Source organism: Cryptomeria japonica, chromosome 7 (genome assembly GCF_030272615.1).
Source record: "Cryptomeria japonica chromosome 7, Sugi_1.0, whole genome shotgun sequence".
Taxonomy (NCBI): Eukaryota; Viridiplantae; Streptophyta; class Pinopsida; order Cupressales; family Cupressaceae; genus Cryptomeria; species Cryptomeria japonica.
In genome coordinates, this window is record NC_081411.1 from 578,736,300 (window position 1) to 578,760,795 (window position 24,496).

General features: G+C 31.7%; 1 protein-coding gene across 2 annotated transcripts; it reads left to right on the plus strand.

The window, feature by feature from the left end:
• The first annotated feature begins 21,398 nt into the window (after positions 1-21,398).
• LOC131049624 (WUSCHEL-related homeobox 8) lies at positions 21,399-23,794 on the plus strand. Of its 2 annotated transcripts, none has more exons than XM_057983685.2 (4): positions 21,399-21,839; positions 22,143-22,838; positions 23,131-23,333; positions 23,441-23,794. In XM_057983685.2, the coding sequence occupies exons 1-4, from the start codon at positions 21,719-21,721 to the stop codon at positions 23,450-23,452; spliced, it is 1,032 nt and encodes a 343-aa protein (XP_057839668.2). In that variant the 5' UTR covers positions 21,399-21,718; the 3' UTR covers positions 23,453-23,794. The 2 variants fall into 2 exon arrangements, with proteins under 2 accessions (XP_057839668.2, XP_057839676.2); XM_057983693.2 differs by having other exon boundaries at positions 22,143-22,640.
• Positions 23,795-24,496: the final 702 nt, after the last annotated feature.

The window sequence follows — 24,496 nt, forward strand, 5'->3', positions numbered from 1 at the left end:
CAGAAAAAAATTTGCCAATGTAATTTAATATTTTTTCCTTAAAAATAAAAAAGTTTCACCAATAAAATTAATTTTTTTTTCCAAAAGTAATGAAAGATTCACCTTAATTTTTCTACAATTCTTACGCAACTGAAAAAAATTCACCAGCGAAATTTAATATTTTTTCCTTAATTAAAAAAAATCGCCAAAAAAATTAATATTTTCCTCCAAAATAATGAAATATTCACTAGGATTTTACACTTTTACTTGAAAGATTTCTTAAAACTATTACTTATTAGTTCTTGTTCTTGTGTGCAAAATATTAAAAATTAAAAAATAAGATTAGTCCTTAGAAATTTGTAATCATCCACTCCAAATATTCTATCATTATAGAGCATCTAAATCAAAGCACCATGGTCTAGCAATAGCAATATATACAATAGATATCTTGAATTTATGTGTGCTTTGAAATAATTTTATTATAGTAATAGTGGAAACAAGAAGGGGCATGTCTCAAGCTAATGGAAGTATCTCACTTCAATCCAAGCAAGCTCTTAGGCATGTTCCATAACACTACTTTTATCATAATTTGGTTGTTGCATTAAAGGCAAAAAAGATTTAATGATATGTAACCCATAGAGATAGCAAGAATTTATATACCTAAATTCTTATATTATTATATATTATTATTATTTATAGAGAGCTTGGTTTGTTCAATAGAACCGCCTCGAGTATGCGGCACTTTCAGCTCTGTAAATATAGAAGGCTCCCAGCCGGTAGGGGTTACGCCCTACAACTGATCAAATAAATTTGATCAAACGGGTTTATGGGGAGACATAGTGTCAGTATGAACTAATCAGCACACATTATCCATAGTTTTCACCATGGATACAGTTATTTATAGTGGTTTGGAAGAAGATAGCTTTTCTTTTGCTACCACTTGGGTCATTCTCTCCTCACTAGTAGTCCTAATGACCACACAGGGAGACAGGCCCTCTAAAGATGAAACAAAAAGAGCCTATTGCCCAAGACACAAAAGATAATGGCTCAATTTTAGTGCACCAATTGAAGTGTTTGCTAATCTATGAAAACAAGGCACACAATAAATATCAAAAACCCTTGCCAAGGACCTGCAACAAAGACCTATTAGTAGTTTGGATTGTTTGAAATAATCACCCCTTCCTGCAAGCACACAAGTTAGGTAAATTTTAAATCTAAAAGACTTTGTGAAATAGGGGCTTTCAACTAAACGATTCTTCTCTGAAGACAAGATGCACCAATTTCGTTAGCTAGATCTAAAAATGTTAGCTCAAAATAAACTAGATCTGAAATCCGAATGACGAAAAACTGAATCAATGAAACCAAAAATGCAACAACCGAACACAAGCGCAGTTGTCACAGACACAGATGCTGCTAGAACACACAAACACGCCTAGATCTGACACAAATGCGGCTCCCGAACTCAGATGCATTTCCCTAATGCAGACGCGCCTGAAAACTTCACAGACGCAACTAAGGAATACAAACGTGTTTCCCGAAATCTGCAAAAAAAATAAATATTGTCAAATATGCAAATGCGGTTCCAGATGTCACAGACGCGGCAGAAAATTAAAAACGTGATCCGAAAGTGCGCAAACGTGAAAATATCAAAATGTTGTCAGAAATGTCAGATTTGCAACTTCAAAACAAAATCTGCAACAAAAGATGTTAAATGCAAAAGGGACAAGTGTCCCATCGGGCATGCCAAAATGTATATGGTGAAAATGGATACAACAATATTGAAAGACTAAATGAATTCAACCACAAAACCCTAGTCTAATAACAACAAAGATCCACCATAACATATGAAGATTACCTAAGACAATGCAAATCAAATGAAATCACAAAGATTATACCATCACATGTCCAATAGGGTTTGAATCTCCATTCTTCCTATCTCCATTGATCTTGCTTGATATATTTGCTCTCAGATTTTATATGTGCACAAGAGCTCAACAAAGAACGGAAATGTGGTTGCAAGTAGGATTGCATATGAAAGTGCAAAAGGCGTAGAGTAGTCAAGTGCGTAATTGAGTTAGTTAGTTAGTCAGTTAGGGTTGATAATGAAGGAAGCATCTCCTTATATAGAAGACGCTATATGAAATGAAGGGATAAGATTGAGAGGTGTAAAAGAGGTTGGCTATGATTAGAGGGTAGGTAGAGGAAATAATAAAATAATGAAAGGGTAGGTAGTGTATGAATTAAGAGATGAATGACATGTGTCATGGGTAGAAAAGGTTAATGAATTAATTAAATAAATAAAGATTCATTTAATTAATAGAGGAAGTGGGATCAATTAAATAAATAAAATATTTATTTAATTTAGGAAAAGGATAATTTAAATTAATAAATGTATTTATTTAAATGAGAAATAAGGCTAGAAGAGGATAAATGAATTAATTAAATAAATAAAGATTTATTTAATTAATAGCAGAATTAGGCTAAAGAAATTAAATAAATAAAATATTTATTTAATTAGACATGACAATTTTAGGTGTCTACAGTTGGCAAAGGGGGAGAAGTATAAATCTTGAATGTTTTGATGTATACTTTCATGTTATTTCTGTTAAGAAGTAGTATACATTGTATTTTTCTGCAAAAGGGATAGTGTATATGCTTAGGGGGAGTAATTTTGATTATGGCATATTTTTGTTGTAAAACACTTAGATGTAAAAATTTCCTAAGTGTTGCCATCAATGCCAAAGGGGGAGATTGTTGTTATTTTTGATGATTATGTTGTGATTGTCGTTGATGGACACACACTTGCATTGAGATCACTTTTATATGTATGAGTTATGCTCAACTGGCAATTGTTCCCAACCGGTATGATGCATTATAGTCCTTAGACTATTGGTTTTTGCAGAAAGTGTTTACCAATCTGAAGCGGTATGCTGACCCCAAGCGGTTCGAGGATCTCAAGCGGTACAACATATCAAAGCGGTAGAACACATATTTCCCAATCTTTATTTTGTCAAACCGACAATCGGTATTTTGCTCAAACCGATATTTTGTATGAACCGGTAATACTATGTGATGAGTTACCAACCGACATTTTTGTGATGAGTTACCATCCACCTATTATTTGACGGTGCCAACACTTCAACGATGCTTTTTGCGTTGTGTTACCAATGCATTGAACCTAGGAAATTGTATTGTAATCCTATTGGACCGACATGAAATTAGATTCCTTTATAAGGACATCATGTCTAAGGTTTTAAGTTGTTGCTAGGGTTTAAGGTGGTTAATGAGTTAGAGAGAGTGTGAATGTGTTGAAGACTGAAGTAATGCTGGAATGCATTAGGAATGAGCTATCAAGGATCTAACCAAGCAATCTGTGCTATTTGCTAGATCACTCACTTGTTGATTACTTACATCTTCGACAAGTCTGAAGCCCTTAATTGGGTAGGCCCAAAAGCCTTTTGTAAATCCTCTAACAAGGTGGTTCACATCTGTGGATCTAAAATCCTCTAGCAAGGTAGTCTTTAATCAGTCTTATCTCCTAACAGAGATTGAGATTCCTAATAGGATCTGTTCTGGTAAAGAACATTGTATGACCTTAACCGATCTGACCTTAACCGGTCTGGTTCCTATTCTGCAGATAGTTACTTGTGAGTTCCATCTCAGCGTGTTTTTTCCCATTTGGGTTTCCACATCAAAATCTCTTGTGTTATGGTGTTTGTGCTTTTGTGGGTGAATGCATTATTTGCTATTTGGTTTGCATGTGTGCTAACCGGTTTGTCTGCTAAACCTTTTACCGGTTTATTGTTAGTCTAGCAAAGTGTTTAAGTACACTGATTTTTGGCATACTAATTCACCCCCCCCCTCTTAGTATTCATCAGCATGATGCTCATGCTCAGATGTTTTTAGTCTATTCACTAGTCTATTTATTTTGGCAATGTTTTGTTCTAATTGGTTTATCAAATCCTCTTGTGTAGCTTGTGAACGATCTATAGGAGGAGTTGGAGGTCTATCCTGATGGTTTGGTTGTGGGTTCTCCTATAGGTTTTGCCCTAATTTTTCACGTGTGTCTTGTTGGGGGCAAGATTTTCATAATCTAATATTCGTAACAAAAAATTAAAAAAACTAATCAAAACTAATGAATTTGAATTTAAGTTGCAAATAAAATTAATCAAATGCATAAAATAAACAAATAAAATATGTTTCTTACCTCTTTCCATGGCGTTTTTGTGTGATTTTCTAGAGCCTGTGTGCATTTTTCTATTTTACAAACCGTTGTCTTCACTTGCGGTCATGGATTAAAATGACCCAGTTGGACGTAGTGAATTTTTTTAATTGATAGAGAAGTGCATACATGGTTTAGAAACTAAAACCACGTATGGGGTTAGTTTCTAAACCGCGTATGGGGTTTAGTTTCTAAACCGCGTATGGGGTTTTAAAAACTAAACCACATACACGGTTAGTATACTATAAACGCCTTATGTGGTTTAGCTTCATTTAGGCTCAACAAAATGAGCTTAAACATGTATGGGGTTTTTCAAATTTGAAATATCCCCTACGCATTTGTTGTTTTTTCAAGTTTATTTTGGGGTGTGTCCACTTTTCTGCACACCATCTTGGTGCACACACCCAAAGCCATACCCCAATGTCCAATTTAAAGGCATTTGATCAGCTTGATCATAAAGGTATGTGCAGGATTATGAGGGGCCAGAAAGTAGTGATATTCTGACTGAAGTCCTAATTGATAAGTTGATTGAAAAATGTCTATAACTTTCAAATGCTATCACATTTTTTGAATCCGAAATATGTGTCACATTCTATGCTTCATATACTATAGGACTAAAAAAAGATAAAACTAAATTTCATAAAGTTTTGACCAAGTTATGGTGGTCAGACATAAAAAAATATGTCACATCCAGACATGAGTCTTCTACATATATCTAAAATCTTATTAAAAAATATTATGATTTGATTGTGTTTAGGATGGTTAGACAGACAATTGCTTCTTATCTTTTTCCTGAAATTTTAGTACTACTGCATTGACATTTCATTTTTTTGTCAAATAGATTTTTTTTAATAGAAAACAACTAGTCTCTTAGAAACTAAATTCAATTTGCTACAAATTCTATTCTTACATATTTTTTAAATAGTGTTGGTAACTTATTCAAATTTTTATGTCAAGTTGCCTAACTCTGTTTTTTTTATTTTCATTGCCACTTAAGGGCCTGTTTGGCCCACCATGATCCTGCATATACCCATAAATGTCTCATTAAATGCATCCTTATCATAAGTTGCCTTAGGCAATATAATCTTGCCACGTGACCATAAAAATTCATCTAACTCATCTTTAGGGAGGATGTACCTCTACATGCTCCAAAGGAAGTAAAACATATCTTTGGCTTAATCATAGGATATTTATTTGAATATTACTACCATGATTAGCTAAATATTACAACAAATTTATATGTTTATACTAATACTATATATATCTTCTCTTTTTAGTTTTATAAATTTTTTATACATGTTCAAGAAATTAAATAGACGGTATATAGGTGATTACTTTTGATTGTAGGATGGTTTAGATGTTTTTGCACTTGATGAGGAGGCAGACTCTTGTGGGATATGGTGGTTTTTTTGGTTTAGCATAGAAGATAAATTTACTATTAAATTTTTTACTTATTAATATAATGGGTGTTGGCCCTACCCAGCTATTCCTAAACCCGCTGCAATATGTGTGTAGAAATTTAATTTTTTCCTTGAAAAGAGCCCATAAATAGAATTACACATTCACAAGAGATTTGGAAAGACAAATTAAAATATCCTTGATATTATTATTGATGTGAGATCAAGAACTAGAGACAATATTTGTAGTAATTTATTATGATAGTTCATAAACTAATTAATATTGTTGAAGGAATATTTACATTCTTCACTATGAAAGACCTCACATTTTAAATTAGATGCTACTAATCTACCCTTTTCCAAAGAGACCAAGATTCCCTCCAAAAAAAATCTCTTAATTACAACCTTAAAATTCTTTTTATAAGAGTAAGGAATGCAGCAACCTTTAGGCTGTTTACAATTGGCATGTTCTCATTTGACATATGTTTGTTTTAAACACATGTAAATGAAATATTCCCAATATGAAACCTAAAACAAAAAAGTATAACTTATAATCAAACCATATGTACTAAAACTATTATGAAACTGTCATGATGAAGAATAAAATGTTGTTAAAATTCAACTGCTTGAGTCACGCCACCATCACACTGCTAATGACTTTAGGGATGCAAGATTCTCACTATAAAAACTAGGAGGATCTCATACAAAAATCTTGCAAGCATATAGGGGGGCTGACTTTAGTTATCAATTTTAACTAAACAAGCTCTTTGCTATAGTTGAATCTCCCCTATCCTCATTGTTCTCCTCCCTGCTCCCTCTATCTCTTAGGCTTTGGGATATGAGGGGGTGAAGGTAGGAAACCAGGGAAACGCCATTTGCAACTATAGAGGCCTTTAAATATCCCTTTAGCTACCTCCTGCGATTTCAATGCCCCTTTAGCTACAAAGCAATCTATTGTGCTGTTATAAACACAGCCTTCCTGAAATATTCTCCACCCAATGTCATTAAAAATATATCTTATGAACATAATTTATTTCTACATATGGGCAATTCCATTTCTGATATTGTTCTTAAACATGTGTAGAGGAAAATATTTATAATGCTCCTTGATCAACTCAACATCTACCAACTTATGAAAAACCTCGAAGCTCTAAATTTAGAAGTTCTAAATATTCCTTTTTTCCCTTTTTCCTTTTTAAAGAATTAGAACTTATCCACTATAATCATTTGTAACTAGTATTTCAATTTATTCTTCAAGAACAAGCTAACATCCGTACCCATGCTGAGATGTAACTCTTCATGCCACCTATTGAAAGGATTAGGACTAATCAGTATGCTATAATCATTTAACTGCCAATTCAATATTTTCTTCAAGAACTAGCTAACATTTGTACCCATACAACTCTTCATGCCACTGACACACATAAATTCCTCTGACAAGCATAGTTTTTTCTATACGAAAGGATCGCTTAGATCAAGATTTCATGTGCGAAAAAATAAGTTTCTAGTTCTAATGAATATGTAGTACACTTACAACAACGATGTGTGAATTGGCTATGCCAACAACAAAATGGATCTCGACAAGACCATTATTTGCATTTAATAATTAAATTTAAAAACAATGTATAGTTGGATGTTGATTTTTAATTTAATTTTTAAATGCAAATAATGGTTTTGTCAATACCCATGTTGGTCCCTGGTTAGACAGCTCTGCATATGTGGCTATATGGTTTATTTTTCACAAAAATAATGAAAGATTCACCTTAATTATTTTACAATTTTCATGTGATTGAAAAAACTTGCCAATAAAATTATTATTTTCCCCACCAAAAATGAAAGATTTGTCTTGATTTTTCTACAATTTTCATGCAATAGAAAAAAATTTGCCAATGTAATTTAATATTTTTTCCTTTAAAATTAAAAAGATTCACCAATAAAATTAATTTTTTTTCCAAAATCAATGAAAGATTCACCTTAATTTTTCTACAATTCTTACGCAACTGAAAAAAAAAAATCGCCAACGAAATTTAATATTTTTTCCTTAATTAAAAAAAATCGCCAAAAAAATCAATATTTTCCCCAAAAATAATGAAAGATTCGCCAGGATTTTACACTTTTACTCGAAAATTTCTTAAAATTATTACTTATTAGTTCTTGTTCTTGTGTGCAAAATATTTCAAATTAAAAATTAGGATAAATCCTTAGAAATTTGTAATCATGCATCCAACGACATCTCATTTCATCCACTCCAAATATTCTATCATTATAGAGCATCTAAATCAAAGCACCATGGTCTAGCAATAGCAATATATACATTAGATATCTTGAATTTATGTGTGCTTTGAAATAATTTTGTGATAGTAATAGTGGAAACAAGAAGGGGCTTGTCATAAGCTAATTGAAGTATCTCACTTCAATCAAAGCAAGCTCTTAGGCATGTTCCATAACACTACTTTGATCATAATTTGGTTGTTGCATTAAAGGCAAAAAGATTTAATGATATGTAACCCATAGAGAGAGCAAGAATTTATATACCTAAATTCTTATATTATTATATATTATTTATATTTATAGAGAGCTTGGTTTGTTCAATAGACCTGCCTCGAGTATTGTTTTCATCAAGTTTCGATATACTCCATAAATGCATTCATCTGACTGATTCGCAATGCTTGACCACGACAATCAAATCTGATTGATTCAGAAAGAAAAACTATTTCTGGCTTGTTTTGATGCTTATTAATTACATATGTCTACTGTTTTATGAGCACATTTAATTAATGATGTCTGTAAGGGCAGCACAGAATTTGTATTGTGAGGACGTGGAGTTCATATTCACCATGAGAGCTAGGCAAATGCATTGACCACCGTCTTCACACTCATAATCATATCCAGATGTTCTTCAATAACATATGTCTTTCCACTCATATCAACTTTTATTCTTATTCATGTACATCATGCTTGTTCTTTCAATCCTGTGCAGATATAATGGTAGATATGTTAAAGCTTATTAACAGCTACCCAACTGATGAAGTAGGAGGATCAAGTGGATAGGTAGGAAACGCCATTCTCTCTTGATGTTTCTCCAGGTTGTTTCAGAAAAAAACTTATTAGAATTAAATAGTAAATTGAAACGTTGATTTAATAGGTTATATGTGAAGTTTTTTTAATGAATAGATGCCTGATATATCATTTATAAAATGATATTATATTTATTTACAAAAATTCATAAAAGAAAAGGTGGGTGGATATAAAATCGCATTTTAAGAGTTCAAATGGAACTAATACTTGAAACATAAAATATATAAAAAACGAGCTACTAAGTGACACTTAGTATTGGGGGGAGGTGGGTTTTAATCATTTGATCTATCCCCAACACTAGTCATCTTTATATTTGTCTTTATGTTCTTTTTCATTGGCACAAACCAATGAAATTGAAAGAGCCAGTTGAAGAAATTTTATGATTTGTTTTGGGTTATCTTTCAAATTTTGATTGCATTTGGCATGTCATATTCAACCAATCCAATTTATTCATTTTATTGTTTAAAATAGGGGAGAGGAGTCAGTATGTGTATAGGGTCTAGAACGTGATATAGTTTGTGCATTGTTTGGGGCCCAATGGCTAACTTGCCAAAACATGTCATAACCATCCCCAAAATATACACATATTCAATTCAATAAACTTCCCACTAAAAACGCAACACGTTTTAGTAACAAAGTGTTTCCATTATATATTTAAATATAAAACATAGAGCGAGTAATGTAATCGGTCATACAAGTTGGTCTGCCAATAACATGACCTCGACTGCCCACGTACTAGCTCCTCTCCCCTAGTCAATATCATAAGTTTTATGGTATAAAGTTGGTTTTTAAATGTTGATTATTGTATAATCAATCTTAATCCAGTAGCCCATGCAAAGGAAAGTAAGGGAGGTGGAAAGGGTAAATAAACACAAGAGGATCTCAAGGCCATGTTATGTTAATCAAACCTATTTGTTATATTGGGTTAGTGTTGGTCTTGTTCAATCTCTCACATCACATAATTTTCTTTTCTTAGATCCCCTTCAATTGACAATTTTTTTATCCATTTATAGTTTAATTTTCTATTCTCATTAATGTTGTTTTAGCAAAATTTTGAATGTTTTAGATCAATGATGGGATGAGTCATACCTATAACTTGATTAATGTTTCATAGCTTGTCTTAGTTAACAAACTACTTAATTTCAACAACTATGAAGAGCTACAAATATCTAGCTAATAGTATCATATACATGATAAATTTACATCCACGACCATCAACCAATAGAAAAAATAATGCATAAACTAGACAAACACAACATTATACCACACCCTAACACTCTTTTCTACTATTTGGATCTTGGCTAGATACCACCATCTCCTCCATCCAAGGAAAATTTTCATTTCCAAACAAACTCCTTTTATAGCCTATTAACATGGACCATATTGGTACATCATCAAATTTCTCTTCAATGTCAAGATATATGTATAGAAGAACAACAAAAAAGCACTTGATTATGTAATCACTACCCACCTCCAAATCATCACAAAAGTGATGAATATGAAAATTGGATAACATTTTTCTAACATCTCCACACTACTTTTGTAGAAACCAATTTTCTCTACTTAGATCATCTGTACTAAATCCTCTTACTATGAAGGGGATAACATAGAGAAAAAATTGCACCTTCTGTCTAACCTCTTTATTCATGCCTACAATAATCATTCTTGAGATCTAATGAAAAATTATTCTAGAATGATACAAATGGACCTTTGCATTGGGGAGATACAATATTAAATTTGCAATAAAAACCTATTTGATAGCCACTTTAAAGCATTGAGTATCATGTAGTGCCAACTCACCCAAGAAGAATTTGACAAACCCTAGCATGGATAGCTCTTGACATGCAAAAAAAAAAGTTATAGATTATACTTTGAGTTACCTTTCTATGATAGTACAACCTCTTTTCAATGTGCCAATGATATATTTTCCATATCTACTAGTGAAGGTAACAAAAAATATACTAATTCCCTACAAATCCCACCTTTTGCATATGCTGAAAATGGGTCCACTAGCCACCTTTATTACCTCAAGTTTATGCTATCGCCTTACTACTTGACATGATAGAATCATGTGGCAACTATTCATACCCAAGCTATCTAAGCATCACTACAAGGTGAGTACTCCATAGGAAACTAACTCCTTTATAATGATGGCTACTAATTGCTACATTAATTTCACAATCATGGCTTAAGGATTATTTCCAAAGGTTTAACTAATAAAAATACCACCACCAAATATAGGAAATGGTACATCATATAATTAGTAACATGTCAACATCTCACTTCATGGCCCTTTGATTTGAAACAACTATCTTAGTACACTCATTGTCAATCACTTTCAAAGAACTTTGTCTACACAACTCTTACCCAACTTATATTAAATGCATCCCAATACCTTTGCTAGATCCTAAAAAATGTCACTTCTAATAAATAAACTCCCTAACCACAAAAACCATCATTTACCTAAGGAGTCCTAAATGATACATTTGAATCTAAATTACATCACATATTTGAGTGGTGACCATAAACAGTTATTAGTAATTATTATTATACTCCATTAACTAGATTATTTGCACCACTAATCAAAATATCTTTTGTAATGAGAAAAAAGAATTGTATCAAAGAAATCTATTAGAGTTAAGGCCTTCTAAACATATAATTTCAACATCCAACTTGAGCTCTTTTCCTTGAATATTGCATTAATCACAATCATTGAATTACATTTCACTATCAAATGCTTTTAGTTTTACAATGCACGTTTGTTGTTAGCCCTACTATCAAATATTTTTATTTCTTAGAAGCCTTACTATTAGTTTATATAACAAAAAATGAAAGACCACCATAAATCAATTCTGAGCCTTTTCAGTTTTTTAATGTAGAACCTCCTCCTATTAGCGTAGGATTTCTTTCTGCAACCTCAAAATTCATTTTCTCTCTCTTATGAGGTGAGACAAAGTGATAGTTATAAAGGTCTCTTCATTATGATCCATATTGTTACCTCAATATTTGGAATCTCATTTACCCTAAATGGTTACACCAAAAAAAAATGTTTGTATTTTATGAGGGGTAGTATAAGAGGGTTTTGAAAGGGGTCTCATTAATATCAAGAAAAGTACTCTAAAGAGAAAGGGCTAAGAGAAAACAATAGAGTAAGCAAAATGTCACAATAGAGAATCAGATAATATATCTCCATGTTATCAAAAACACAAAGTACAATAGGGTAAATATATTTTAAAACACTCTTTTGAGACCAAATTTTTCAAGGTAAAATTGTATGGTGTCTGTAATAATTTTTTATTTGTGATCTAAGGGTTTTCTGATTCAATAATGTACAACTTGTATAAGAGTTAGGATTAAGGTGCCATTTATCTTGCAAAACTCTTTAGATTTTGTGCATTTCAAACAAGCATAAGAAGTTTAAAGAGATTTCAATGATAATTGAAAAGTAATTTTAATTAATATTCCTTAAAAATCTTGACATTCATTGTCATATGGATTCATGAATGTGGGCATGGAGCACAACTAATATTATTATTATCATTTTTCTTAAATAAAAATTAAAGGAAAAATATATTACTTAGGCTCTAGAGAGAAATGAATTATTTGGATGATAATTGGGACCCACACAAGTTAGTGGACTCCAAAATAGAGTACTAGATTTAGGGATGTGAGTCGTTTAAAGTTATGATGCCTTAACAATTATTTTTCCTATTTGAGGACTCATTAAGGGTGTTCATGTGACATCTATGTGAAGTCATTTATAATTTTACTATTTTCTTAAGATTTTATCCCATGTGCGTGGGGTGTTTACATGATACCATGGTTTCAATATTAATCATCTTGGTGAATAATTTTTAGTTTTAGCCTATTTCCTTTCCTATATATTTAGTGTATGAGATAGTGAATTCATAGATAAATTAAATTATTCCACTTCTTCACTAATTAAATTACTTATATCTTTATTATAGAAGTATAATATATGTATGTATGTATGTATGTATGTATGCATACATACATACATACATACATACATACATACATACATACATACATACATACATACAATTTAAATTTCTATATAAATATATATCTCATAACTAAAAACATTTCTAATTTCTTTAACTATATAAAATAACTAAGTAACTGATTACATCAATTACCTACATCGAGCTATTCAAACCTAGTTATAATGAGATTCAAGGAAGCACCTTGAAAAGAATGGAGCGATGTTTGATCTCGTCTTACTTGTTTATGAGCAAAATAAACAATAATTTTACTACTATAGTGAGAGTTTAAAATAATCACTCTAAAACCAATAATTGAACCCAATTTTAAAAATTAATAAAACAACATTCTTTTGAAATTGCATTGATTCCTTGAGCAAAGAGTTTGTTCATTATTTAATTTTTTACATTCTTTTTGTCTTGAACCTTTTATTTATTAATACTTTGAAATTGATTTGAGAGAGGATTTTGTAACTCCACTCATCCTTCTTCATCTTTCAATTTGAAGAGAGTAGCTAGTACTTTATCCCTCCTTAATTGTAGTTGTTCTATATAGTAAGTCTCTTCAAGTGCATTATCGTAGCTCATTGCCTACACTCCATTTATCACTACAACCAATTCTCTATGCTAGAATTTAACATTGAGTTACCTTATAGTTTTTATTATTGTTTATCTCTATCAATATTCTAGTAGCCTTATATTCAAAACAATATTCTTTTCTTACCATTTTAAATCATTATCTTTTCATTTTTTTCCTATTTTAATTTTCTTAGATATAAAATTAATTGTTGAAATTAGATTATACAAATTTAATGTTTTCTCTTAAAAATGTCTCTAGTGTGTTAGCATATATAGTTCTACTTTAAGTTATTCTTAGTTTTCAACATTATGTTGTAACTTTGAGATTTTATTTATTTCTACGTAATTTAGTATTTATTTTCATCAATATTATTGATTATTAAAATTTAGTATTAGTCAAGTACTTATATTACTTTATTTATTATTAGTTTTATTTTATTTTTTTAATTTATTCTATGTAATCAATATAATTTATAATTTCGATACACCACACACAATAAAAACTAACTAATGAAGATTATGAATGTCTCCTCATAGATGGAACATATTGTGTAAACCCATTTAATTATTAAAAATATTGAAAACTAATCAAATACTTAGACCTCTCTACTTAATTTCCCCATAAATATCATTTCAAACCTTCAATATGTAGCTTATATCTTATAATGTTGCTGAACATCATATTGGAAAAAATATCTTTACAACTGTAACTCACTATTTAAACATGAAATGCATTGAAAAAAACATGCCTATAGTATATTAAGGTTTTCTTCATGCTATCCAAAATACACACGTACTCTTGTAAGATTTCATACACAACTATTACTTAACTTGATTAATTAAGTGGTTATTATCCAGACATGAAGAAAAAATAGTGAATTAAAAATATTATATGAAATTGACATTTTTTTTATATATTAAATATCGAGAGACCAAAATAAGGAGAGTTTATACAAAAACAAGCATGGGAGGCAAAGCCTCAGCCAACATCCAGAGAGATTATCCAACTGAACATAGACATCCTCCTACCAAAAAAGAGTTACGAGAGAGAGTATATACAATGATCCATAAACATCAACTAAAAAGCTACTAAACACCTATTGTAGAATCTCATCCTTGTTTTCCAACCATGTTGTCCATCCTTGTGGACCTTCCATCCACACCACCTTCTTCCGCTCCAGGACCTAGGTAAACATCTCGATCTTATCAAAGTAGGGACCTCTGTTGTCCCTAAGTTCCTTGATCAATTTTTTTAGAGCCTCATCGAATGCAGTCTGGTTCTCTGCAATTCTATCCCATTCAAAGCCATCCTTCATCTCATATATGAACATGGTTGCCCGACCATCCCTGAGGAAAGGCAGCAGCTTCACCCTCTCAACATTCATCAAAAAGCATACCTGCACAACAATTTTATAACGTGTGAGTTTCTTAAAAAACCCAGTAAGAGTCCTATCGGTACCTTGGAATTTTTTCTCATTTCTAAGTTTCCAAATAAACCAAAGTATAAAAGAAGAAAGAATTTGCCAGAACAGGTTAGCATCCTTCTTGAGGCCATGAATGAATCTAGTAATAATATCAAGAGTACAAACATGTTTAGTAATGGAGATTCCAAACATCAGCCAGACCTCTCTGGCAAAAATGCAATCCAAAAAGATGTGTCGCATAGTCTCGGGCTTCCTACATACAAAGCATAGCTCGAAGGCAACAAAGTTATTCCTAATAGGCAGTCTATCCAACATTAGTTGCCACCTAAAGCATTTGATTTTAGTGGGGATGGGGAACTTCCATAGTTTCTCAATCATTTTCTGCCTGGCAGAGATATTAAGGTCAACATATCAAAGGGAGTTAACATGATCTATCACCATGGTATCATGAGTGAGTAGTTTGTAAATAGACTTGGCTTTGACCTTGGAGAGGAGGGAGCCATCTTTACATCGGAATGAGAGGTATTTGTGAGTGTCTACATCAGTCTTCCTAGGAAGATCTAGACAAGCACAAGAATTTTTAATCATATTGTAGGTTCTCTTATGCGAGGCAGGGAGGCCAAACTTATTGCTAAGATCAAAATAGGTATAATAATAAGTTTGTAAAGTTACATATTTAATCAAACCACCAATAAATATTTCTTAATCAAATAGGGTCATTTTAAGAGTGCTCATTGCACTATTTTTCCTACATACCTATTGAATGTAGATCTCGATTCTTGTTTCTAAGATATTGAATTAAATTTGGTGACTTTCTCTAGCATGACTCAATGGATTCATATATTCCCTTTTTCTATAGTATGTTCATTTTCATTTTTTTTTCTAAATAATATTTGGTAAACTTTTTAACGTGACCGATGATGTTGGCATGACACGCTCTCTGGTTCCACGTGAAACACTTTTGACCTAGAGTTATGAACCGGTGAGACCACAAATGGGGGACCGCATCCCCACACTTCACTTGTTCAAACTTGCGAGCACAATAGACCAGTGAAGATACAAGGCCTATGAGAATAGTGACCCAACAAGGGTTTGAACCTTGGTGGTCACTTCACCAATGAAATGTTTTAACTGCGACACTACACGTACAAAGACATAATAAACTCATTTTAATGCATATAGTATCAGGAAATTAGTTATTGTACATAAGAAAATGGAGTTAGCTTAAGTATACCAATGAGACATTAGTTCATGAGATTCAATCAAATCATATAAATATAAATATACAAAAAATCTCTCAAAAGCATCCCATTATCCTCTATCTCCAAGGACCTATTGAATATGCAAGATTAGTTCTCTCAGATTGTGCACAAGATTCAATTAGATGACAACCTAGAGAATGGGATTACTAAATGATGTGCAATTTAATCTAAATGAGAGCTAAATGCAAGATATACAAGCTAATATGGAGCTAAGATGAAGATATAAGCATGATATAAACAATATCTTAAGATAAAAAGCATGCTAAATAAGATAAGCTAAGCTAAATGGATGCATAAGATAGATGAAAATGAGCATTAGTATGATGAAAAAATAAGAGATAAGAGAGATATTTACATGTTGGAAATGGCTCTATTTATAGACTTTCCAAGGCCAAGAGTGAGATGGCAAGGAATCAAGGGTTGAGACTCAATCTGCCAAATTGGATGGTGAGGATGCAAAGATCATTTATGAGATAAGGTCAAGTAGATGGAGGTTGAGATGGATTGATCATATTTATTGCTAAATATGGGCTCAAGAAGAAACCTTGAGTAAATAAGCATGGAGCAAGCAAGGTCTAAGTACCCAAATGTAAGATTCAAGTACCTAAGATGTATGGAGCAAGGAAGGTCTAGGTACCCACGATGTAGATCCAAGTACCTAGATGTATGGTGCAAGTACCCATGTGATGTGAGGATACTTGACCAATTTAATTTGCATAATAGCTATTTTGACTTGTCACATGTTGATGTGTATGATGAGGTGGAAAAGGGGATGAAGATATGGATTTGTAAGAAAATGCAAGTGGGATGGAATAAATAGGATTTTAGAAGAATTTTGGGAAAATGAATATATAATTAAATTGGGGAATTCAACTATATAATAGAGGAATATTTGAATAACCCCTGCATCAAATTAATTATTCAAGCCAGATTTATGTGTATACAATTATATATCTGAATTTCATAAGAAAAATTTCAAACTTGATCTATAGCTCAAACATTTTAATTCATTTTCAATGAAAAGATAATGGTTCCTACATAAAAAAATTATTTTTTATTTCAATTACATTTAAGGTGATCTTACAATAGCGTGTCCCACATTTTGGTTCAAGTCGGTCATTAGGAATAAAAACATAAATTATAATTCATTTTCAATGAAAAGATAATGGTTCCTACATAAAAAAAATTGTTTTATATTTTAATTTGACAATTTACGTCAATTGTGAAGAATAAAATTTAAGGATAATGTAAATTAACGAGTTATGACATTTTCTACATAGAGTTAAGTTGTTATTTGGAAAAAAAAATTCATCAAAATTATTTCAAATGATCAATATTATTTTTTTCAATGAATTTTTTAATATTTTTTTATAGAATGGCATCAATCCATGTCACCCAACTTTTACTATTTTTTTATGATTTATTGAAATCATATTATTACTTCAATTTCTATTATGAAAATATCTTTTATTAATATTTATAAATTATGAATATTTAAATTATTACTAACAAATTTTTTTTAGACCTATATTATGTTGTAGCACATTTCCTTGAGCATATATATCAAAAAAAAAATTATATTGAGACAAAGACATGCATGTAAACTCTAATATTTTTTTAATATTTTTACTTAACAATGCTTGTCATTTTTTCTAGTGCCTTAAATAGAGATTATTGTCTTCCTATAATGGAAATAAGTACTTATAAAATTAAATAAATATATAAGAATAAATAAAATATAATATATATTATAAATTCTATAAATTTACTAATAAAGGCTATATATTTAAAACATGACATTTCTAAATATTTATTTGATTTTAAAAAAAAAAAAAAATGTTTATTTAATACTTTGATAGGTGTGGAGGAGACTCTATTAGGACTCTGGTTTAATCCTAAGTGGTTATATTCAAGAAATTTGTATTTAACCCACTTCAATTAAATTCTTTTAGATAGAACCCCTCTAGAATTAAATCATTATTTTTTCTATATTTATAATTTTAAACAAAAATAAAGATATCCTAAAATTGAAACTTATTATTGTCAAATTTTAGCCTAAAAAAATTGAAATACTAAAACATACAAATTCACATTCTCTTATACAAAAATATTAAACATTATGTTTTCCAAATTTTCTTACTTTTAAAAAATATAATGCTCTAAATTTTTCTTCTCCATGACATAGGATGAAGTTAGTATATAACATAAATTTTATTTTTTCTTCAAAATGGAAATCTATAAGTTGCAAGGTAGAATGAGCTCTAAGCTTAAATAAGTTAATGACCAATGAAAGGCATCAACCAATCAACTATATGGTAGGCATCGACCAATCAACTAACTTACATTTACTTAATCATAGGCCTACCATTTAACTTTAACTAACATTTCAAATATCACTATATTCAAATCTCATTATTGGCATTTAACCGAATATCATAGTTAAGCTCTAATTCAATCATCTAATATAATATTTGATAAAATTACATCATCACTATCAAAATCAATATTATAAGTTACATCTAATTAATGTAATTTGAGTATATTAAATAATTGCATATCATAATTTATTTAATCAATTGTTAGGTGTAGTATGAATCAAAATGATTATATAAATATACGTGAATATAACATGGCAAGTAAAAGTAAACAAGTAGTAAAAATAAATTAAATGGTGCCTAAAACCAATTTAGGTGTTGAATAATAATTACTAAGTTTAATGTGTACATTAGGGGGTCTAAAGATAAAAGTGGCCTAACATAAAATATGTTTTCCTCAACTAAATCTTGATAATTACAATTGTTCTCATCAACATTCACTCTCAAGTACACATCATCATATTTCCAAACTAAGATCTTGAACAATGTATTATGGTAAATTAACAATGTAAAGGATACAATGTTCAATTGTGGATCTCTAATAAGAATAAAATCAATACAATTGAATATTATCAATCATCTAGAACTATTATAGAGCTCTATTATATATCCATAATGTAGAACTACAAATTCTAACTAACAATAGAAATAATTAGTATAATAGCAAGTTATAAATGCATGCAATATATCATGATCAGTAGATAAAATATAAGAATACAAATATTGAATCAATAGATCTCTAATCTACCATTACATGACAAACAACATTTTATTTGATCAATAAATTTGTAAGGAGACATATATTTATAACATTGAATTAATTCATATTAGAAAATATTCAGCAATCCATAAAATATAAATGATACTAATGATGGGGGAGATTCGCCATCATTAAAATCACATATTAGGGCAATAAATATGACCTATGAAAAATGCAAAGATTTAGAAAAGTAAGTGTTAACATAGAGTAAAAACAAGCCAATACAAAATAAAGAAAACTAACTCTAGGGTTGGAAATTATTGGGGTGTTTAATATGTCTCTTGTATGGAAAATTGAAAAAGGACAAGACAATATATTGAGATTCATAAAAGGGGTGATCTTTCCATATCATCAATCATTTTTTATCCATCGTGTATGAGGATAAAGAGGGATCCGTAAAGTTTTCGATTTAAAGTAGTGATATATAAATTCAAAAAATTAGATAAAAAGAATCAACAATGTGTACACCTAGTGTTGAACTCTAAGTGGTGAAAGGTTATATATTTACTAAATGGTAGAGAAATAAAAGAATGTTTACAATTATTTTATGTCAAAATGAATGATATAACAATTAATTGAACTCCTTCATGTTGTTGTTGATCCTTTGGCACCTTTTATTTAAATAGAAATCATAAATGAAAATGAGATGAACTAGAAGGCTTATCTACAAATTGGATCGATGTGAATGTTAACTAGGTCAAGACATATAACCATCTTTAAAAATTAGAATTTAGGATTGGTTAGAGATTAGATATCTAATAAGAATAACTCTTTAATTTTCTATGTCTTTTGATAAGATTGCACCAATAAGTGTTCTCAATATATCAAAATAAACAATCACATGTACAATTAATACACAAAGATAAAGTTGTGATTCAATCTTGAAGAACTTTGACAAAATAGAAACCCATCAATCATGACTTTCTATTGAAAAGATTTTAGTCTAAAACTCTAGATTCGTGTACCTATATAAAATAACGCATATAAAATCTTACATATAAAAATCCTACATAGATAAACCAATAGAGATATTAATCATTCATTAATGACATGTAATAAAGTCACATAAAAAGTGCATGCACATAAAGGTGGTAAAAGTGCATGCACTTTTCTCGTTGTCTGCCCTAGATGTTGACTATTAATTGTTATGAACATGGCAAGATAGATATGAGCGTTAGAGATTAGATATCTAATAGGAATAACTCTTTGATTTTCTCTGTCTTTTGATAAGATTGCACCAATAAGTGTTCTCAATAAATCAAAATAAACAATCACATGTACAATTAATACATAAAGATAAGGATGTGATTCTGTCTTGAAGAACTTTGACAAAATAGAAACCCATCAATCATGACTTTCTATTAAAAAGATTTTAGTCTAAAACTCTAGATTCGCGTATCTGTATAAAATAACGTATATAAAATCTTACATATAAAAATCCTACATAGATAAACCAAAAGAGATATTAATCATTCATTAATGACATGTAATAAAGTCACATAAAAAGTGCATGCATATAAAGGTGGTAAAAGTGCATGCACTTTTCTGGTTGTCCACCCTAGATGTTGACTATTACTTGTTATGAACATGGCAAGATAGATATGAGCGTTGATCTTTATCTTGATAAGGAAAGTATTTCTGTTTTGATAAAAAAGAGAAATGTTAACGGGGGACTCTTGGCCATTCCAGCTTAGCTTGGCTGTTTTCGTCGTGCACACGCAAACAAAAACGACTTAAAGACGACTGTATTATATGGCCTTCCGGGAAGAAAAGGGGCACAAAACCTGGTTAATTATTTAAGAATCATTTATCAGGGTTGGAAATACGCGTAGTGGCCCACATAAATGTTACATATGAGGAGGGTGGTGAGCTGTCCAAATTGGAGTCTCCAAGAAGAAGACGAAGCTGGAAATGGAAAACCCTACACTAAAAATGCCCATTTTGTACGTAGTTCCTCTTAAACCCTAAACTAAAAATGACCTTTTTGTATGTAATTCTTCTTAAACCCTACGCTGAAAATGCCCATTTTGTATGGAATTCCTCTTCCCGACCGAGGAAAAATTGGATGTCGGAATCGCACCGGACAGCCCCTGTCCTGAGTAAGCGATAAGCTTAAGATTCCCTCGTACCACTGAATGGTAGTGGCCCTTCTTTCTTTACCCCCCTGTCAGATGCGAAATATTAGGAAAGTTGGCCACCCTCCCATTCGTCTTCCCTGCGGCTGCGACCTTAGCATTTACAAATTCTCTTCGTATGCTGCCACCCGTCTACTTCTCTTTGACTTTCAAAAAGCTCCATTTTAACTATTAAATGCAATCTTCAACTACCCACCTGGAGCTTTCACACGGATTCATTAATTCCTTTTTACCCTTGCCCATGTGAGATATTTTCTGCTTCTCTCTCTGAGCTTCTCAGTGGGTTTTTCCCTTTAGTTTTGCCCTTTATGGCGTATTAATGGGCTTTGTCTAGGGTTTTCATTGTCAATAAATTGTGGTAGCAGAGCAGCAGAGCAGAGTAGAAGAAGCTTGGTATTCTGAGCACTGGGAGTTCATCTCCATCAGTGTGCGTGTTTGCAGTGTGAGGCAAAGAAACGTGGATAAATTGTATCTGTTCAGAGGTGGGTTCAGGTTTAGTCAGGATGACTTCCAACAGGCATTGGCCAAATCTCTTCAAATTGAAGCCCTCAACTTCTCAACATCAATGGCATCAAATGACCACCTCTTCAAACATCTCCGGCCCAAACTTGTCCTCTAATGAAGGTAAGAAACCGTTCTTCTCTTCCTTTCTGTTCTCTTCTGTCTCCCTTCTTTTTTTATCCAAAAATGTGATTAATTTTATCAGATTTTAACAATCTTAGTGTATCGTTTAGCTGCTTTTGAATTCGATTGTGTATGTTTTTCATCAACTTACAATTCTACATCTTTTTGATCATGAAGGTGATCCAAAACCTTAATGACAAAAATACACAATCGAATCCAAAAGCAGCTAGTGACTTCAAAGATGGATTTTTTTAGAATATGTATCCTGAATGGTATATTTTGGATTAACGAATTTTGAAGCAGGAACATCGTCACGGGAGGAAGAGAGAGAGAGGGAGAAGGAGAAGGAGAAAGAGAGGAACCCAGACCCAAAACCCAGATGGAATCCTAAGCCAGAGCAGATTCGAATTCTGGAGAGCATATTCAATTCTGGTATGGTGAATCCTCCGAGAGAAGAGATACAGAAGATCAGGATGCAACTTCAAGAATATGGCCAAGTGGGAGATGCCAATGTTTTCTACTGGTTTCAGAACAGAAAATCCCGAACCAAGCAAAAACAACGCCATCTTCAGGCTTCTGCTGAAAAATCCTCTAAACCCTCTGCCACTGGGCAAAGATGTTTTGACCAATATGGTGTTACCCATCCCAATAACAATACAAGCTCTTTCATTGGAGAACTGCCTTCCTCTCTGCTGCCTTGTTCTGCCTCATTTCCAATGCAGTACTTGGGTTATCAGCAGACTGAGGGAATTAATACTGCGCAATACCTCAACATGGAAGTAGCACAAATGTGGAATGAAGGTACATCATATACTGGCAATATTCATGGAATGTCCAATGTACCTCAGAATCAACAGACCTATTCTTCATTTCTACACAATGAAGGACAAGCTTATCCTCCATATATGGATCACCTTGCAGCAGCTGAGACCTTTAAACCCCACCAAAATCTCTTATCACCGCCTCTGAATGACAGCACTATTATTCATTCAGGCGCCGGTATGCAAAGATTTTCCTATGCAGATTCAAGAAATGAGATCTATAGTTAAACATTTTTTATGGGTTTGACATGGATGATCTCAAAACCAAATCTTGGGAAAACCATCGTATATTTTTCCAATCCTTGTCGATCCGTTATTAGAAAGAATTATATATCTTATCGTGCACTGTGATCAGAAAAGTTAAATAAATATATATGCATGATAACTGTATTCTCATTTTTTTATTATTGTTTTCTCAATCTCCAAGTTTGCAGAACTGTTCGTTAGACTTATTTATCTATTGTGCGCAGAATCGGGAGTGAGCAGCTCGAATGCTTCTTCATTCACCGTTTTTATCAATGATGTTCCAATCGATGTTCCAATGGGTCCTATCAATGTGAAGGCCCTCTTCGGTCCAAATGCTGTTCTGTTTCATTCCTACGGCCAACCAGTAATAATGGATGAACAGGGATTCACTTTGCAAGCCCTGCAACAAGGAGCTACGTATTACTTGGTATGTTTGTAGCCCTTTCTCTCATCTATTTCTACTTAAAAACTGGTAAGAAACAGATGAAACATAGATCAGGCCACATATAAATTGTTTTTTATATTTTTTTGCAGATGCAAATATGAATTGGTCGATCGGCTCCCTAGAATATTGTTCTCTTGTCTATGGCAGACATATTTTATTCCAGTTATATATACAATGCTTAGAAAGTTTATCATGCTCAACTTAGTATTATGGTGATTATATAGCGCATTAGAGCCTTATTATCAGTCTTTTAATAGACAATGGCAGCCTGAGCTTGGGCTGACTTATAGATTCCTAGTATGTGGTGTTTTGATTCTATAGCATAACCACATATATCTAATAAGTAATTGCACATTGTATTAAGCAGTATACTATTGGTTTATTTTTTATTCTATAGAAGACATTCTGCCATTGTTTCAAGATTGGAACATGGTTTATTTCCAGTTGTTTGTTTCAACACTACTATGGAAGAATTGTTCATTGTTTTCATCATTAATGGGATACATGCATTCATGGTCATGGTCGATAAGTATAATGACAAAGGGAAATGATATTTAAAAAGACCACATTGAACAAACAAGCTTAGAACACTGCATCGAATTGTCTAGGGTTTCCATTAGAGAAAGAACCCCAACCCAACTTGGACAATGACTTTAATTAAGTTTATGCTACCTGTTGAAGCATGGGAACATGAAGGATGGGAAATCCCTGAACTAGAGGGATGAACATGCTTAAACATGCATTTTAGATTTTTTTATAACAAAAGGAAATCACATTCTTTTAAACCTTTGGTATGATGTGAAATGCATATATGCAACCAACTTAAACATTCAAAAGAGATTTTCTCAACCAACCTATACTACATCATCTTCTCCTGAAGATGTATAATTATGTTCCTAGTTTTTTTTTACATCTAAATTTTCTTGTATAAAACCTCTCAATATAGTATCATTACATATTCCCTCTAGCTACCTAATTTTATAGGTACAGTATATCTATTCCTCTTCAATTCTATTTTTGTTGAACTGCTGATTGTTTTCATAATCATTACATACAATTATTAGACTAGCACCTGTATCAATAGAAGGTGCAATGGTTATGTCAATTGTAATTTATATTACACAGATCAGCTTAAGCTCTATTAA

Excerpts from the sequence above, each read along its gene's own strand:
- LOC131049624 (XM_057983685.2), top strand. The coding sequence starts at position 21,719 with ATGACTTCCAACAGGCATTGGCCAAATCTCTTCAAATTGAAGCCCTCA. Across the intron at positions 21,840-22,142 it reads AAACTTGTCCTCTAATGAAG|GAACATCGTCACGGGAGGAA; the intron begins GTAAGAAACCGT and ends ATTTTGAAGCAG. Across the intron at positions 22,839-23,130 it reads TATTATTCATTCAGGCGCCG|AATCGGGAGTGAGCAGCTCG; the intron begins GTATGCAAAGAT and ends TATTGTGCGCAG.